Genomic DNA, 19784 nt, shown 5'->3' on the forward strand with positions numbered 1-19784 from the left:
GACGCACATGCTGCATGCTCCGGTGGCAAGGGGCATAATCTGAGCCCTCACGGCGACCTACCAAGACTAGAACTGCATACCAACCTGAGGGGGATACCCAGCACCAAAAGCGGCACCTAACGGTACGCGAAGCATGCGACCACAGAAACCGGAGCATAGCAGCAAGGCCTACCACTCACTGAGACTAATGGACCACGGGGGAGACGGCCGCTCCCCTGGGACCATATTAAGCTACGACCTCGACATGGGCCCCCGTTACCCCCCCTTTGGACCGGTGGGGGTCATCCCGGTCTCCACCAAACCAGGGCAAGCGACATCACAGGCCCCGGCTAAACTCCGCAGCTCGAGCACCGCGGCCAGTGGGCCACTCAAGATGGCGGCCGCGACTCAACGGCAGAAGCCCGCGCCAGCCCAACCAAGCAGCCAGAGTTACTACACGGCGGAGCAGTACGCTGAGAGGCTAGACAGGCTCTTCCAAAGGCTCTGGGAGCGACTGATGCTACGCTGTAGATGGGAACCACCCGACCCGGTGGGCACAGTAAGGAGGGACAAGGTGCGGAGCTGGCATGGACCCGCAACGGGCAAACCACGCAAGGCACCTCCACGGCACCGACCACACCGCCAGAAGACCCGACCGTCGCAGGCGACGGCAGAACATCCGAGCTCCCAACGGCGCCCGACAGAAGGTAGACCCGGCCTCGACTATGAGAGCACAAGTCCGTGGACAACAGGTGCTGGCCTTCATTCCGGCCTGGGGCTGGAGCGCTCCTTCCTTGCACCAGCGGCTCACGGGCCTCTCGCTGACCCGTCCAGCACATGGCTCAGACTTTCCCAGCAGGGGTATTGGCTGATAGATGGCCTGTAAGCCCGCAGCCCCACCACATGCCGCCCACAGCTATGGACTCTTGGTGGACAATATAGCAGGCAAATTGTTGTAAGGACATAACTGTTCTGATCCAGCTTTACTGAGCACTTACTGTTTATGTCTGTTCGCATATCATATTACTCTGATGACCCAAGGCTCTAACTATGTACATAGATATGACACTACAGACGAGCATGTTTTTCCAGGCCCAGCTTTTCGGTTGGACTTACAATGTAGACCTGTGTCCCCAGTTAACACGCTTACTCCTCATTAATGGTGTATAAACAAGTGCAGTTTAAGCAATATGTTAATATACGTACTTATACGCTACAGCTGAACCTAGCATGTAGGACAATGTTTAAATAATATAAAAAATCAAACCGTGCCTTAACCTTATGACTAGCACCTAGCGACTACTAAGCTACAGAAATAATCCTAGATCAGCATGTTCCAAGTTTTGTCCTATGTGGACGTTATTGTCAGACTAATCAATATGTATACGCTGTGCTTACTGACATCTCCACCTCTGACATGACTTGCTTAGGCATGCTTACTACTCTAACACACACAACTTACCCTTTGACTCCACATAAGTTCTCTTTAACACTTATGAGCGGAACATCGATCAGCCTGGTTTTATTTTATTTAATGTTTAATATTCAAATTGTTCCATATTCTGATTCTCTAAAAAAAAAAAAAATGTGCAAAGTTTCTAAATGCCAACCAATGTTAAACTATGACTGCATAATTGTCTGCACGAGCTGTCGTGGCAGTGCAAACGTGTTTGTTCTCTATATGCACAAATAAAATAAAGATTGACAAAAAAAACTAAAAACAACTGCCTTTTCATAGAAAAGGAAGTGTTTACATTGCCCCTAGGGACACCTCCAAGTGTCCACTCTTCAGATGGTGACTAGAGGTGCTTCCTTGCTCAGTGCTGCACAGTGCTTTCCCACAGGAAAGCATTGGATTGGCTAAAAATTACCAGATTTTACTAATTTCATGACGTAAAGTCATGATTTTATAAAGGACACGGAGGCGAATATTATGCTTATCTCTTTCTTTAATATACCTCAGCAGCAAAGAAAAAAGTTTTTAAACATTAAAAGAATCAATTAGGATAGGTATTCCAGGGGTTAACCTAGTATGCTATCCTTAGCCAATAGGAACAGTCCATGTATCCATGTCCACCCATGTGACCTCTCTTCTCCCTCTTTCTTTGATCATGCCGAAGCTTCAATTTCTCAACTTGCGTAGATACTGGGTCCATAACCTGTGCGTTGACCTTCATCTTCATAACCAACAATGAACTTTAACCAATTGAATTGAGATGAAACTCGATCAACCATATCATTTACTGTGATTCGTTAAGCTGAAAGGAGAGAAAAAAAGAAATGGTAATGTGTGGTCTAGCAACTGTGTGTCGCAGTTATGAAGGTTAAATCTTATAGTATATGAACCTCTACAGACCATATGTTCTACTGTAAGCGATATTGTTTAAGAGTCATTCTAGTTCATTCATTACATTTCATACCAACCCACAATATTACTAGTCATACAATTACTGGGTGGGATTTCACATCTTTCTTGATATTCTAATCATGATTCGCGATACTTATGTTCGTTTCGCGATACTTACCGGGTGGGCTAATATTCGCCTCCGTGTCCTTTATAAAATCATGACTTTACGTCATGAAATTAGTAAAATCTGGTAATTTTATTAAAGGACACGGAGGCTCATATTATGCTAGTTCAAAGCTGAGCAATGACTGATGATGTTATGTGTTCTGTAGGGTGAAAATAGTATTCTTTAAACGTGGACTCCCTTGACCAGTCAGCCGTCCGCAACAGGTCTTCCAACCTGCATCCCAGATTAAATGCTTTAGTCGCCATAGCTCCTCTAGTGGAGTGTGCTCCAAACATGGATGTATCAATGTTAGCGGATGTCATCACCCATTTTACCCATCGGGCTATGGTAACCGAGGTTACTGGTTGATGTGGTGTGTTGATAGCTAGGAATAGTTCGTGCCGATTAGGGTTCCGAAATGGTTGCGTCCGTTTTTCATACTCTTTAAGACACGCTATTGGGCATAGGTTTGTATTGTGAGGGAATGCTGGGTAAGATACCGTAGTAATCTTTGTTTTTGTCCGTCTGGTAATATTAAAAGTAACCCCTGATGGGGTGAACGAATGTGCATCCACGTCCAATGCCCTCACATCGGATACTCTTTTACAAGATATCAAGCAGAAGAGCATGGCCAGTTTCGCTGATAGCTGTTTAAGTGTAAGGTCAGAATTCTGTGGCCATAATTCCAATAAATTTAGGACTAGGTTTACGTCCCACGTTGATGCATATCTGGGTTGTGGAGGTCTTGCGAACCTCACTCCGCGTAAGAGTCTACACACCAATAAGTGTTTCCCTATTGGTGTTCCTTCCCAGCCTTGATGTCCAGCCGAAATTGCTGACCTATAGACATTAATAGTACGATAAGCTAGGCCTTGATCATATAAGTATGTCAGGAAACGTAGCAGGTAATTCACAGGAGCATATACGGGATCCACCTGTTGTTCCAAGCACCAACTACTCCAGGAGTTCCATGCTCGACTGTAGGATCTCCTGGTTCCTGGGGCCCAGGCTCCCGCCAATAATTCCAACGTTGTCTGTGGAACTTCCGGGACGACCCATGGTCCCCTGATAGGAGCCACGCTAAAAGCCTGAGTTGCCCTTGCACCATCAGTGGGTGTGGGTTCCCTTCGGGGTCCGACAAAAGGTATGGGTATTCTGGGAGTAGTCTGGGAAGATCTATAGACATCTCCATGAGAGAAGGGAACCATGGCTGTGTTGTCCAGAATGGTGTTATCAGGACCAATGTCGTCTGAGAACGGTAGAGATGTACTAGGGTTCGTGCTATCAGAGCGAATGGAGGAAACGCATATAGTTTTCTGGTCGGCCATGGCTGGAGGAACGCATCCGTAGCTATTGCGTCTGGGTCTGGTCTCCAGCTGAAGAATTTCGGTAGTTGCGTGTTCAAACGAGACGCAAACAGATCCATGTGCAGTGGGCCCCACAGATCCTGTAATCGTAGAAATACTCCGCGATTCAGGCGCCAATCGCTGGCGTCCCGCAGATATCTGGAATTCCAGTCCGCTACAACATTCGTGAGGCCTGGGATGTACTCGGCTCGTACCGATATGTTGCGGTCCAGGCCATATTGCCAGAATTCCGTGGCTAAATCTGCTAGGATTTTGGACCTGGTGCCGCCAAGGCGGTTGATATATTGCACCGCTGATATGTTGTCTATCCTTAATACGATGGAGCAGTGTGTCTTGGCACCTAAAAGGCTCTTCAGAGCAAATGCTCCTGCCATAAGTTCTAGGCTGTTGATATGCAGCATCCTTTCCGATTGGGACCATCTTCCGCCTGTTGAGATACGACCACAACGCGCTCCCCAGCCCTGTGTGCTGGCATCGGACTCTATTATACAATCTGGAGCGTTGCCAAAGATTGCTCTGCCATTCCACGCTTCCATGTGCTGCAGCCACCATTTGAGTTCCTCTTTGGCTGTGTGATCGAGCTGTACGGAGTCTGAGTAAGATCGACCTGATTGTAGTTGGGCCGCTTTCAATCTTTGTAGGGCCCTGTAATGTAGAGGTCCCGGGAAGATTGCTTGAATGGACGCTGAAAGTAGTCCAATAATCCTGGCCAGTTGTCTCACCGTGAGCATTGGGCGAGTTAGTGTTCTGCGGATCTCTCTTTTGATGGTTTTGATCTTTGTCTGCGGTAATTTCAAGGTTCCTTGGACCGCTTCTATGTTGAATCCTAGGAATTCTATGGACTGTGAAGGGGTCAAGACTGACTTCTCCCAGTTGCATAGAAATCCCAGGTTGTTTAAGAGTGTAATTGTCCAATTTAGGTGTTGTTGGAGTAGGAGTGCGTCTTGAGCCATGATCAGTATATCGTCCAAATAGACTATCATGCGCACTCCTCTGCTGCGTAGCAGCGCTACTACCGGCTTCAACAGTTTCGTAAAACACCATGGAGCCGATGACAGGCCGAAAGGGAGGCAGCGAAACCTCCACATTTGAGCCTTCCATTGGAACTGCAGGAAGTGGTGGCATTCTTCCGCTATGGGGATGGCGAGGTAGGCATCCTGTAGGTCTAATTTGACCATCCAGTCTCCCAGCCTGAGGAGGTCTCGCAGGCAATGGATCCCTTCCATTTTGAAATGGCGATACCGCACATATGCGTTGAGTGGGCGTAAGTTTATCACTGGTCTCATACCTCCTCCCTTTTTGGGGATAAGAAATAGGTTGCTCAAGAAACCTGGAGAGTGAGGTGCGACTTGATAGATCGCGCCTTTCTCCTTTAATAATTCTATTTCCTTTGACACGAGTTCTCTGTCTTGTGGGGTAAACACAATTGGCCGAGGGACCGAAGTTTGGACTGGGGTTTGAACAAATTCTATGTGGTACCCCCCCACTGTGTTGAGGACCCAGGCATCGGACGTTAGTCTGTGCCATGCCTCGATGAATTGGGATAGTCTGCCCCCCACATATGGTGTATAAGAATGGGAATTCTGAAAGGTACTCACCATAAGGCCGTCGGCCGTAAGTGGCGCCTCTGCGTCCTCTGGGTTGCCATGCCCTGCCCCTGACAGGGAAGAAGGGTGAGGGGTTTCTGGTTTCCACCTGTGGGAATCTTGGTGAAGAGGAGCCTCGGTAGCCCCGGTAGGAGCTCCTAGCTGAGCGGCTGGACAGACGGCCCCGTTGTCTGCCAGCCCCCCCAAAAACCTTTGGGGCGAACACACGCTTTAAGTTTGTTTGTGCTTTGTCCAGGGCTGTGAATGTATTAACGTAATTGCCTAATTCTTTGACGAAATTGTCTCCAAAAAGGAGGCCTTTCGCTTGCGGTCCAGGTTCAGACAATGCCATGTTGACCAGCTTAGGGTCGATTTTCATAAGGACCGCTTTGCGCCTTTCTGTACAAAGTGCCGCATTGGAATTGCCAATCAGGCATATAGAGCGTTGTGCCCACTCTCTGATGGCCAAAAGGTCCACTGGTGTGTCCCCTGAAAGTGCCGCTTCGACCATGTCGAATATTTTTGCACTGGGGCCTAAGGAATCCAGCACCTTGTCCTGGCAGTGGCGCAGAGAATAATCCAGCCCTTTCTTGGCTTTCCAGCCCGATTTACCCAGAAACTGGGCAATTTTGGGGTCCAATTCCGGTGTGGCGCAAGCCATATCCGGGACCGTGGGGCGTGGGCATTCTGCCCTCAACTTATTTCTGGTACCTTTGTCCAGGGGTTTCCTAATTCTGGCCGCTATATATTGGGCCACATGGTCAGCAGGAAACCATTCGGTCGACCTCGGGTGTTAGAGGTCATCAGGATTAAATAGGGGTTCCCCTTGCGGATCTAAAATAATTAAATCATCCGCTGGCTTTTGGCCTTTGTTGGCTGTTTTGCCAGTTAAACTGTGCTCTGGAGAAGAGTTCTCCGATTCCAATGAGCCCATCTCTTCTGGCTCGCTCAATACCTCCTCTTGGTCCGAATCAGTGTCGGATATTTCTGTTTGGGCTTTTGCCCATTTCCATGACCTCACCGTTTTTGCCCGGTGGGAGGCTCTCTTACGTGGGGGCCCCACGTCCTCATCAGTGACAGGGCGCAACCTGTCCGTAAAATCAGTTTTGGAGGTTTGTTTTCCCATATAATGGGTCTTTTTAGTAGCCTTGCGACCGGTAAGGGGGGCAGGCTTTTCATCTTGGGCCTTGGAGCTGGGGCCTCTGTGATTATGACCAGACGCCATAATGGCATTACTAATGGATAGGGTCAGATTGTCAGACATTGCCCCCATAGCCGTATAGATTGCTTGCGTGACTGATTTAGTCATGGTTGCATCTAATAAGGAATGGAACTCTTCAGAGTTCAATTGTTCCCCAGACGCCAACTCTTCCCCTAGAGGGGAGATAGGTTGTGGGGCAAGGGACCCACCATGTGTGGTGTCCTTATTGCTCGCAGCCGTCCTGGCACATTCTTGTTCCTTAGGCTGCTGCATTATATATATATATATAATTAAGTCTGCTCCAAAAGTCACTAATTTTGCACAGTAATATTGGCCCTTGGAATAAACAATTTAATTATAACTGCTGTGATGCAGTACAATATTGTCCTTTTAATATTATTAATCAAGGACAGGGAAGAATTTACCTTAAAAGGTAACTAAAATTGGAGGAGATAGGGCAAGGCACAAACAAGCTGTCAGCTTACCTAGTGTTCCCTCCGAAATGGCTGCAAAGGGACACTAGGCTGGCTGACAGTTATTAGCCACTACCCCTTCCTCGCGCTCCCGCCCAGTGGGTTGGGAGCGTCGGGAGAAAAGCGCGGCAAATTTCTGCCGTTAGAGGGGAAAATGGCCGCCGCGCTATGCGACCGCGAATGCGCATACGCGGGCGGCCCAGTGAAATGTCTGCACTGAAGCCGGCCGCCGCGGAAGCTATGAGGGAAATAAAACTTGACAGATTGCGGGTAATAATCTACCCAGCGGGATAGGGGAGGGGGGAGAGTGCTATTTGGACCGGAGGAAAAAACCCGGTCCACAGTACGAAGTTAGGGGCATAAGCCCCAGTAAACACCAGGGCTGCCCCTCCTTTACCTATAGAAATCCCTATAAAGGGACACTAAAACACTCTTTCTACCTCCCTGAAATCAGCAAATAATGTACAATATTAATGTAAAACAGTAATATGAACACACATCAATCTATTATAACCAAAAATCAACAATAATTTAACTCAAATACAGAGAGCTAAAATTAGGTGATACTTAGCTGAGGCAGCAGCAAAGAAAGAGGGAGAAGAGAGGTCACATGGGTGGACATGGATACATGGACTGTTCCTATTGGCTAAGGATAGCATACTAGGTTAACCCCTGGAATACCTATCCTAATTGATTCTTTTAATGTTTAAAAACTTTTTTCTTTGCTGCTGAGGTATATTAAAGAAAGAGATAAGCATAATATGAGCCTCCGTGTCCTTTAATAAAATCTGCAATTATGATGATGTCACCAAGGGGGCGGGGCCACACAGCGCTGGAAGTAAGGTGAGTTTTTCATGCTTTTAAGGGAGGCAAGGTGGGGGCAAGCCAACTTAATGGTGGGTTTTGCACTATATGGTTAGGAATACATGTTTGTGTTCCTGACCCTATAGTGTTCCATTAATGACAAAAATCTGTAAAGTCTAGATTCTTATGACGGTACTATTTGGTCATTTGTCCTCTGGGGAGTTACAGTAATGTTTGCTTGTATGAACTTCCTTTAACATACTTTGCTTGTATGAACATCCCTTAACATACAAAGATGCGCACATATATGCTAGACATGCTATTGTTTGTAGCCATTATATCATCACGTCGTTATATGTAGCTATACTGATGAACTAATATCTCATGTGTTATTACTCACGTCTGGTAATTGCATAATAAAATTGTACGCATTTGCATCCTTTGTTGCTTTTTCGATTTCCTCCATTGTGACATCTTCTCGTCCATAACGGATGTTTTCTGAAATTGTAGTATCAAACAGAATCGGTTCCTGGCTCACCACGCCGATAATTTCTCTGAGATATTTCGTATTAAGGTTACGAATATCTTGTCCATCAATGGTTATCTGCACGGGAAATACATATACCCACAAAATATAATCTTTCATGCTACAAAAAAAAACATTAGCTTGTTGCTCGTATCATCATTCATAATAATATGGTATCGACGATGGCGAAACCATGACAATGTGACCTTACAGATGTGACATTCCCTAACAGTTCTTTGGTATGTGTCTTAATCGAATTTGTACCTAGCGTATTCTAGTTTCCTGAAAAGAAGGAAAAGGACAGACAATACCCGAGGAACCACTTCGCCCTGGTTTAAGACCCATAAATTGTGCAATACCACTGGACAGAGCAAAATCTGTTTTACAGGAGAAGTAGGATAAGCAGGAACGACAGCCATGAGAAGCAATAATGATGTAATAGAAATAAACTTAGAGGTCAACAGATTCAGAATCTTAAACAAGCAATGCTGCTACATTATTTGGAAGACACGTCAGCACAGGAGGTCTTTCTTCCACACGTTATGAGATTTTAACAGCAACATTTATATCAATCAAGGGAAGTGTAGATATTGTAAGGATTGAAATGTAAATCAGTAACAATGCCAAACATAAACACTGTAAACCGTATTCCCCAATACAGTAATCTCCGTAGTCCTCTTGGTAATTTAACATGTTTTCTTAAACTGTTAATCAAACAAATGAATGATTTGGAAATCTAAACACCTACAACATGTTTGATTGTTTATTCTGAACCACTGCAATGCTAATTAACAATTTTTCGACAACATTTATGAAGACATGAAGGAGGGTCCCTTACCGAGCCTTTCACAGGATCATAAAATCGCTGTAGCAACTGCACGGTGGTACTTTTCCCGCAGCCGCTGCTTCCGACTAGAGCAACAGTTTCCCCACTTGTGATCTTTAGGTTTATTCCTTTCAAAACCTTCAATGAAAAATAGCAGGAACTCAATAAAAACAGAACAAGGATTTCTATCTCTCACTCTTAAATTAATCCTTACATCAGGGGTGCCCAAATGATAGATAGCCAGATGTTTGTAAACTATATCTTTCACGACGCTTCGTCATTCTAACGCATTTTAAAGGCATGCAAAGCATAATGGGAGTTGTAGTTCTATGATATTTGGGCACCCCTGCCTTACATTATACCACTGTGATTGCTCCATAAGGCAAGAAGTCAGAAAAAAATTCCAGAGCACAAAATGAGGTTACTTCTCCAAGCTGGACTCAGGAAAAATTGGAAAAACAACTGCTATTTAATTAGATTAAAGGAACAATATAGTGTCAGGAACACACCCTATAGTGTTAAAAAAAAACATTTAGGTGGCTTGCAATTAACCCCCTTAGAAGAGGTTAAACGTACCTTATATCCAGCGCCGGCGCTGTTCCCGCGCCTGATCCGTTTCCTTGGTGACATCATCAGAATTTACTATTTGTAGCCAATCCAATGCATGGGAAAGCATTGGATTGGCTGAGATCGCCAAGAAGGTGGGATGGAGCGGGGCCAAACGCCAGCCTGGCCAATCAGCACCTCCTCATAGAGATGCATTGAATCAATGCATCTCTATGAGGAAAATTCAGGGTGGAGACACTGAACGGCAGTGTTGCACACTGTGTAGCACTGCCCCAGAAAGCAACTCCAGTGGCCATCTTAGGAGTGACCACTGGAGGTGTCCCTAGGGGCAATATAAACACTGCCTTTTCTATGAAAAGACAGTGTTTACAGCAAAAAGCCTGAAGGGGTTGATTATACTCACCAGAAAAAAATACAATAAGCTGTAGTTGTTCTGGTGACTATAGTGTCCCTTTACAAAAAAAAAAAAAGAAAGGACAATGTTCCAATTTTTACTGTATGCAGAAAGAAAGTAGAGTTCGTACACAATGAGTAGGTTATATTTGTAAAGACATGAACATATTAATTTCATTCACCTGATAATCAGCCCTGGATGGGTATGTAAAATTTACATCAATGAATTCTATATCTCCTTTAATGCTGTCTGGTTTAAAGCCATCAGTGGAAAAACTGTCAATTTTGGGTTCCTATAAGATAAAGAAAAAAAAAGTCACAAAAGAGAAAATATAAATAAAAGAAGATAGGTCACTTTTATTCTGCCATTTATGCTGATAAGGATCACCAGTGCGAATAATATGTAACACGTTAGAACCATGCTCAACCTTTAAAGATGGGTTTGTCAACCAATCAGAAGTGGGATTTTGTCAACCAATCAGAAGTGGGATATTGGATGCTTGTGCTAATATAATAGAACATATGAATGTTTTAAACAAAATGGGGCTCTAAATGTCTCACCGGAGTGGTATCTACAAGTTGAACATCTTTATGCAAATGAAATTATTAGACATACTTAGTTGTTCCCTTTACTAAGGTAAATAGTCTTTTTTGGCATTTACCAAATAAAGAATGCATGTTGGTAGAAAATTCTGAAAAAATACTTACATTATCAATAATGGTGAATACGGAATAGGCTGCTCCCCGGGCCGTGGCAAAGGCTTCAATATTGGGGGCAGCTTGGCCAAAACTGAAAGCAGCCACAGTCACTGAGAAAAATACCTGTGTGGGGATAGGGGGAGAGAAAAGAGTCTTAATGTGACATTATATTCACCAACGATCTAAGAACAACTCCATTTACACATACTGTCATTTGAAAATTCCGTGCATTTATATAAACAAAGTACACGGAATCAGGATCTACTGATCTATTTTATTCTGTACATTTTAATAAAAAGACAACTAGTCCTATGATTGCTAAGGGAAGGATCATTGGTGATAGCAGCACCTGGTCACTATATCTGATTAGATGTAAACATTTCCAATCAGTTCACAAAGTGAGAAGAACGTCTACAAGGTTTTTATGGATAAATATTTAATGCCTCGTGCGATCTTGCCCTTTCACCGGCTCCAAGGATTTTTGCAAGCTTTTCTACATGACTAATGTGACCATATCTCCTAAAGAAAAGAACCTCAGTTAGATCTACCAGTAGTAACACTGATCCTTCCTCCAACGTACAAATGCTCTTTTGCATCCAGAACTGGTGGATATTCTGGGTAATAACTAAGGTATGGTGTGCTATGGGAGAAGACACCGTGGGTGCCCAAAGAAAATTAGTCTATAGAAGTATACATTGTGTTAGCATAATAATCGAATAACCAATAGGTTCTCAATTGTATGCAACGCTTAGAACTGAGCCTTTTTGCATTAAAATAAGAAAGCATTTACAAATCCAATACTTACAGTAAGTACAGCGCCAATGGTGTAATTTTCATATATAACCAGATGTGTACCGTACCAGAAAGCTAATGCATAGGCAGAGTATATTATTAAGAAGGCAACTCCTATTGAAGCATTTGATGTGATTGCCTTCTTTACACCTATATTCTTGGCATCTTCTAAGTTCTTTTCATACCTATGGAAGATGAATTGCAATTTAATGTGGTCCGGGAATCTGATGTTTCTTTTATGCAAGTCAGCTTAAAACAATATTCCCAATTAATTTATAGCTCACCACATTGAATGTATGGGGATTCTAACAGCCAATCAGAATCTGGTAATTATATAGCGGAACACCCAGCATTCCATTAGGAAGGAAAGGATTAATGTAAATTTTGAATTAACTTGTGCTGCAGAATGGGATGCTTACGCCCATTTAAAAAAACACACACACAAAAAAAAAAACACTTCCAGCACAACAGTCAATTTGAAGAAACATGTATAGCTACCTTCACCAGGTGAATTTTGAAACACAATTAATGCATTTTAATTGCAGATATTACAAATTGTTTTACCTTGCTATTTCCTTCTTTTGCCCACCGAAGGCTATCACCGTTCTGATAGCTGTAAGGACCTCTTCAGCCACGGCCCCAGCTTTGGCATAAGCCGTCAGTTCTTTGTTGGTGAAGGCGGCTAATATCTGTGGGTTAAAAATAAATTAAGCATACAGAAAGACAGGCAGATGGACAATGTATCCTTGGCCTCAAACATCAGTTGGTCAAGAGCAACAACTGTTGGCTAACGATCACAAAATTAATCTTTAGGCACTTTTTAACGTCAGCTTCCACTAAATCACAATTTCTTCTGTGAGTAGAGAAATTCTTTTAGATCAGCTTAAGGTGTAAGATGTGTCTGCAGTCTTCAGATTTTACATTTCACTTTTTGTAATCTTTTAGAAACAATTTCATCCTTTTTTTCTCAAGGATAAATAAATAAACATCCCCTTACCTTTGACCACAAAGCAGCTGACAATCCCATGAGCGGGCTAACAGCGAGAATAACCAAAGTCAGCTTCCAGCCTTTAATAAAACCAATGGTAAAACCTGCAAGGAAAGTCGCCAAAGACTGAAACAGCATTCCGACTTTATCGCCGATCCCTTCGTTAATTTTGGAGATATCACTAAGAGAGAACATGCACATAAATAAGTTACGCTGAGAGTATACAGATTGTGAAAATTAAAAACAGTAAAATGATACGTTTCAGGATGAAAACACTTTTGGAGGATAACTGAAAAAACAAAGTGCAAGAAAATACTGAGAACGTACAACATCACAAGTAGCCTGCCCTTCGGTGGTTCCCCGCTCAGATCTCAAGCTGTTTTTTTTTTTTTTGACAATCTTTATTTTGAGTTTTACATTTCCAATAAAGCATAAATCACAAAGGTGAGGCACATCATCGTATAAACAAGCATATACAGAGGACTAAAGTATACAGAGCTGGAGCTCAAACTGGTTTAGATCATCTCGTGCCATTACAAAGAGAACCAGAGCCATTTGCATATCAGACTGATCCCACCCAAAAAGGTGGTCCAGATCGGAAATGCAGGATGGATCTCTCTGCACGAGAGATACGACAACCCCAGACAATCGTTTTGGCTTTATTAGGAACCGTGAGCAAGGGGCCCACGTCTAGATTACCAGCAAGCACAATTCCTCGGCGACTCCTCCTTTTCTCCTTTAATGCTCTCCTTCTACCTGACCTAAATCTGCCTAATTCAGACGAGACTGATTCTACTTACAGTTTAAACATTTTCTAAATGTTTGCCCGGCAAGAATCTTCTGTCAAATCATTGTTTATCTTTTATGCAGCCGATACAATAATTCTCTAGCATTTAAGTTGCATTATTAGGCATTTGTGATAATATGATCACTATTTATGGTTATTGTTTCAATTCAACCATCAAGGACCTTTAAAACTAAGGTTATTTTCACTAGAGAATTACGAGTCAGCATTTGCTATACTGAGGTTGAGGGGGGTCTACTGTTGAGTTGCGACTTAGGTTTATTTAAAATCAATTTGCAAAACTTAGACTCATCAAGAAAGTTAGAAGAAGTATTTTCTGTGGCTTTTTAAGATACACATTTTTGAAATATTAGATTTTGCTGAGGAAAGGGGTCAGATTTGGATCTGGAAAAAGAAGGATTGCAAATGAAGTTCAAAATCTACAAACATGCTTTTCAGTAGGGAACGTGGGAGGAGGACTAGGTAGTAGGACATGGGATGAGTACATATTCCATCAGATTTGACACCAGATGGTGCCATTTAAGTGTCAGAATGCATTTGTTGCAGAGCAGATACAGTTACTTACTCTGAGAGTCTTGTGTTCAGCTCTCCGGCATCATTAACATCAAACCAGCCGATTTCCTGGCGAAGAACAGAGTGAAAAAAGTTCTTTCTAATTTTCCTAACCTGGCGGCCGGCAGCAAGGGTCCAGAAAGAGATCTGAATGTAGGAGGCAAGAAGCACTGCAAATCCCAAGCCCGTGTAATAATATGCAAACCTAAAAAAACCATAAAGCATTACATTTATAAGAGGCTCCTGAGTGGGCAATAACATGGATATCTATGATGACAACTGATTGACATGGGAGAGGAGGAGAACTCCCATGAGATCTCCTCACTCTGTTCTGATGCCAATATGCTGACAATAAAGCCAGCATGTTGCTTTCCAGCATGTTATAACACCCAAACCCCCTAGAGATTTTTGCACATGCCATTGGCCAAATTAAAGCAAGAATTGTGCTATTACTTTTCTAAAATCCTCAGAAATATTCCCTTTTTATGTGCATTACAGGCCTGGCTGTAGAGTCATGGTATGTAAATTGCATTTACTCCCTCTGTGCTTTACATATACTCATAGAACACTGTTAAATTAATCCCAGCAATGACCATTCACTTGCATATAATAATATGTGATAAAAATAATGGTGACAAAAGAGAAAATGAAAAGAGAATTCACATTCTCACTGAAAAAAGGTTTGTAAAGGACCAAATGTTTGCCTGTCTGATCTGGTGAATAATAGTCTGTATTGACCAATGCCTGGAGTGCTAATTATTCCCGTACAACCTGCCATTTAATAAATGGGCACTATTAGTCAATTTTCATATTATTTAAAATTGTGATTATTCTTTAATGACACAAAACAGGATGGGGGGGGCAGGGCATTATCACAGTGATACATAAGGGGTAAATTTGACATTTCCTTACACTGTCATTTGATCTTGTAGTGTGTCTGTTGCATTGATCAGTGTTGCTCCTGAATCGTTACCTAAAAATCCAATTGCAGAAACTTTTAACGCATCAGTTACACATTAATGTGGATAGCATTTCTAAGACACAATAATATCAAGATAAAATGTACTCGTCAAATTGAAACAACGTTCTCATTATTTGCATTTTAAATAATGCAAATAGTAAGAGCAGAAAGTATGGACAAAAAGTCTTTTAGAAAAAGCAAAAACAAAAGTATTAATTAAAATAGATTAAATAAATTAAAGTTGTATTCTAGTTGGTTTTTTTGTTTTTGTTTTTTAGAGTAAAACATATGACTCATGGTCAGTCACCAACAAGCAATTTATACTGACAGGTTTTTGTTTTGTTCCCAGAGAAGGTTTGAAAGAGAGATATGCAGTACTTCCGTAGTGTACAATACAAGTACAAAACAGGAGTTTATGGATAAGCCTGTACGAATGCAAGACGCTCCATGTGCAATGAGAACACATAGGCATCATTTGCACATTGAACAAAAATATGCCTGTTCCAATAGCTGTTGTGATAAGAAGCTTAGGAAAAAGATAGAGATGGACGTTAAAACTGGTTGAAGCTCCACCTATTGCCATATTTTGCCATAAAAATGGCGCTTACATATAAAATAGTAAACCTTCTTTGTTTTGTATATTTTAATTCTGTTGGAAGTTTAATTCATTTACAAAGCTTTGTATATAGGTTTTTAATGCATATTATTTCTCCTTCCCCTTTGTATATGAGTTATTAATAAATATTATATCTCCCTTCCCTGATGTACTAAAATTCCTGCTGAAGTTCAGAAGCAACTGATTACAGGAATTTATTTAATTTATGCATAGACATCTTAAAGTGTATAATGGACAAAGCCAGCAGCATTGCACATTACAGCTCAAACAATTCACCGGCTGGGTAAGACACATTAATATGTAGGTTTAGGAAATGCTGACATAAAATTTTACATTTAGAGATACTCAATAATATATGTGAAATATATCAGACATGGCATTTTTCAGGTCTACTTTTCGAAGCTCAAATTAGTTTGTACTCATATATGGATTTCATATTAATTATTATTTGATCTCCGGATGTTAAATAAATAGTGTATCAGAGATCTCTGAAAATCTTACCAAGGTACTCTCTGCACCATCACCTCTGTAATAATGCAGTTATTATGGTGCCTACAGTGGTAAAAAAAAGTATTATGTCGCCAGTAAATTAATACATTTTCTACCAGAGGAAAATTACTATCATTCTCAAAAGTGACCACAAGATGGCACTCTAATAAGAGGGCAAGTGAATGAATTAACATGAATAAAAGCAACACTTGATACAAAGGTTTAAAACGGGCAGTATGGACCCTTCTACTTCCTTGCACCATAAACTAAATTGTAAGGGGTAATAAATGTAAGAGACAGGCAGTTATGTTACCCAACCACTAGTTCCCTAATTTCCAGAATTGTAGAATGGTAGTGTTTTACTATTAACTGGCCAATAGTTCTTCTAACTCCTCAGCCAATGGGCCGTGGCAATTAACATAATCAAACTACAGCCCTTATCTGCAAAAAAAAAAGTGCACGACAAGACAGGAGACATGTCCTCTCAATATATACTTTTGGGCAGACCGTGATCCATTTTCTAATAAAAAGTGAAATATGGAGTATAAAGTTGTTTATGTTAAAGTACTTACGTGCTTTATCTTTACCCTCTGATACAAAGCTGTTTGTCATATCCCCAAAAACCAGCATCATAAGAGGCAGACCTGCTCCATGAGTAATGGCCGCTATGGTTCCAACCAGCATTAGCAGCTTATCCACTGCGTTAGAATACCGGAACTAAACAAAATAATAAACATATTAGAATTTGCAAACGGTAATTGTAAAAGTATTTTGTAATATTAAACATAGAATAATGACAACATAACATAATACAATAATGATTTAAAAAATTAATCATATCAAAAAAAGATCAACGGGGGAAAAAGGGATTTAATATTTTCCATGACCTAACCAAGAATAATACTATTCAATAGAAAATGAGAATATATTGCTGATAATTATATTATCTGATACGTGTAGTTATAAAATTAGTCAACAAAAATATCCTAATTGTATTGAAAGTGGGGAAGAAGGCCAATCATAACCTTTATTTTTGCATACAAGAGCTAAGAATTACTTAGCAATTTTTTTCTAACAAAAAAAATGGGAGCATCATTAGTTCTTAACACAACAAAATAACAAAATATTTTACCTTTTTTTTTTATTGCAACAAAAACTAAGGGACGCTGTCGAGCCCATCCCTATGGACCAGCCTTTAATATTACAGTTCTTACCGAGGAAGCTTGGTGGTCACTATTTATGTCTGCATCAACATTTCTTAACAAGCGCCATTATTATCACACTGTATCACAAAACTATCACTTCTCTGAAAATTACAGCGTTAGTGAGGCGATCTCCTAAGGCTTTGCATACGTTGGGGCCTAGCACAATGTGCTATGGAGATGAAGTTCAAAGGCCTTAAGTCATGAATCGAGAGCCTGAGACTCTTTGCACCTGATGGTGCCTTTTAATGTTGGAGGTGGGGCAGGGAGCTTGCAGTCTGCACCTCTGGTGGGTACTAACCAAGTGCATAGCTCCCTAGAGTGGATCAGAGGATTTCCGTGGGTTACTCGGATTTACAGACCACAGACATAGAACAGCAACAGCAGCATACCTATAAACATGCAATACCACAAGCAACCTCCACACACTCAGGCAGTCTACAGCCACATACATAACACCACAAGTAGTCTCACTACATACACACAAAACCTTCTCCCTGCCCTGTCTCTCAGGTGTCCTCTGGTATCCACAGAAATACACCCCTGTGTTCACACACTGACACTCCCCAGAAATACTGCCCGAAGTCCACACACTGACATACCACAGGATACATCCTCATGTCCACATGTTAACACCCCACAGTAATACACCCCCACTTTCACACACTGAAGCTCCACAGAAATGGAAACACAGAGATCTACAATAGATGTGTGATCTTTACATTTAATTTTAAGACCATTCAAAAATAGATTGCCAAGTATAGGGAATTAGTAAATATGATGCTAAAAATCCTGGAATTTGATAGTTATTAAACTAATAAAAAGTCAAATATAAACATTTAAAATCACACTCTTTATTTAATTGTAATTAAACTAATAAAAAGTCTCTAATTTACATGATCATATTAAAAGGCTGACATATTTAAACAGTTTGAAGAGGGAGCTCAGAGAATTTTTTTATAAAACATTTTTGTGGAATATTACGCCCAGTTCACTAATAACTTAACTAAAGGTGAAAGGAATGTCAGTTACAACTTCAAAGTGGTAGTTGGATATTAAGCCAGGTAGTAGGCAGGGTTTCTTATTTGAAGCTGACATCAGAGATTAGAAAAAAAACAAAACAAAAACAAAAAAGTACCTTACATTGAATGATACGCAATTTTAAATATAGTATTTTTCTTTTACATCCCAAAATACTGCTATTTTATTATGTTTCCAATATTCCTCTATTAAGTTCTATAACCTCAGGATGCAGGTCCAACATTTGTCAGAATAAATGCTTTTTTTTTTCTTGTTTTCTTCTAATTTGTTGACAATCTCTTATTTGTAAGTTAAAATTATTGAATATTACACAAGATAAAACAATTAAAATTTAGCTGGTTAAAAGCATCAGATTAATACCACCATCAATTAAACTACAAAAAAAAAATCTAAGCAGGAACTATTGTGTTCCTCCAAAAATAATCAATTAAACTATGTGACAGTAAAATGTTTTTGGATTGCGCCCCAATAATTTTACCCAAAATGAAGTTTAGAAAATTACAAAACTGTTTCCACAGCTAAGATAATTAGCAGATCCACCAAACCAAAAGTTACGATATTGTAAAATCAACTGACTTGCTTAAAATAAATAATGAATATAAATCTGTGTCTAATTTCCTTTACATTTGAAAGAATACCTAACTGCCTCACAGCCACTCTATACTGCACTTTATTATATTTAGGCTCGAACTAGTCATTAGCCAAACTGGTAAATAGGATCATGTTGGCATGGGCTCAGGCCTACAGGGAAACTATTTCAAAGGATGTTTCCTTCTACGTGAATTCTAAGGATCTCTCCTGCCGGCCTGTGTGAATTCATGGGGTGGTGAGGAAATCATAGATCTTCCCTGCTTGCCCAAACATGCTACTGAAGTGATGAGCCTGAGGAGACACTCAATCTGCACCTTTCCTGGGTGCAGACTGAGTATATTTCTCCCATGAGGACAACCAGCCATTTGGAGCTTCACCGCAGTTTAACATAGAAACACTCCGACATTGCACAGTGGAGGTGCATACTAGAGTATAGAACTACCGGACCAACAAGGTTTTGAATGTCAACCCTCCCCGGCACAAGGTAAGAAGCAGGTAGGGGGAATACATTTCTTTATGTTTTTGTTAATAAGGATAATAATAAAAAATAATTCAATTACACTCTTCTCAACCCCCAATAGAGCTGCTGTCCCACCCCTCACATTCACAAACAACTACAGCCAATGTACAAATACACATGGACACAAGCACACACGCATTACAGCCACTATCAACACATACTATGCCAAATACAGGGACTTTTCCCATCTGAGAGCTCCTCAGCCTTTTTCCATGCAAAAGCTCTGCGCATTAGGTGCCCTAGAAGAGCATTTACTGAACATGCTCACTTTGGGGAGGGCATGTGCGGCAGCC

At 41.3% G+C, this 19784-nt stretch overlaps 1 protein-coding gene across 1 annotated transcript in view; it reads right to left on the minus strand.

Moving 5' to 3' along the window:
• The window catches only part of LOC134609086 (ATP-dependent translocase ABCB1-like), a 63597-nt gene that overhangs the window by 14847 nt on the left and 28966 nt on the right, over positions 1-19784 (minus strand). The window contains exons 4-13 of the mRNA XM_063452479.1: positions 16710-16854; positions 14984-15044; positions 14085-14276; positions 12724-12895; positions 12291-12415; positions 11740-11911; positions 10944-11057; positions 10418-10528; positions 9288-9413; positions 8324-8527 (exon numbers count right to left, since the gene is read on the minus strand). Of these exons, the coding sequence (XP_063308549.1) occupies positions 8324-8527; positions 9288-9413; positions 10418-10528; positions 10944-11057; positions 11740-11911; positions 12291-12415; positions 12724-12895; positions 14085-14276; positions 14984-15044; positions 16710-16854 (1422 nt within the window). The remainder of the gene's footprint in view (positions 1-8323; positions 8528-9287; positions 9414-10417; positions 10529-10943; positions 11058-11739; positions 11912-12290; positions 12416-12723; positions 12896-14084; positions 14277-14983; positions 15045-16709; positions 16855-19784) is intronic.

Source organism: Pelobates fuscus, chromosome 4 (assembly GCF_036172605.1).
Source record: "Pelobates fuscus isolate aPelFus1 chromosome 4, aPelFus1.pri, whole genome shotgun sequence".
Taxonomy (NCBI): domain Eukaryota; kingdom Metazoa; phylum Chordata; class Amphibia; order Anura; family Pelobatidae; genus Pelobates; species Pelobates fuscus.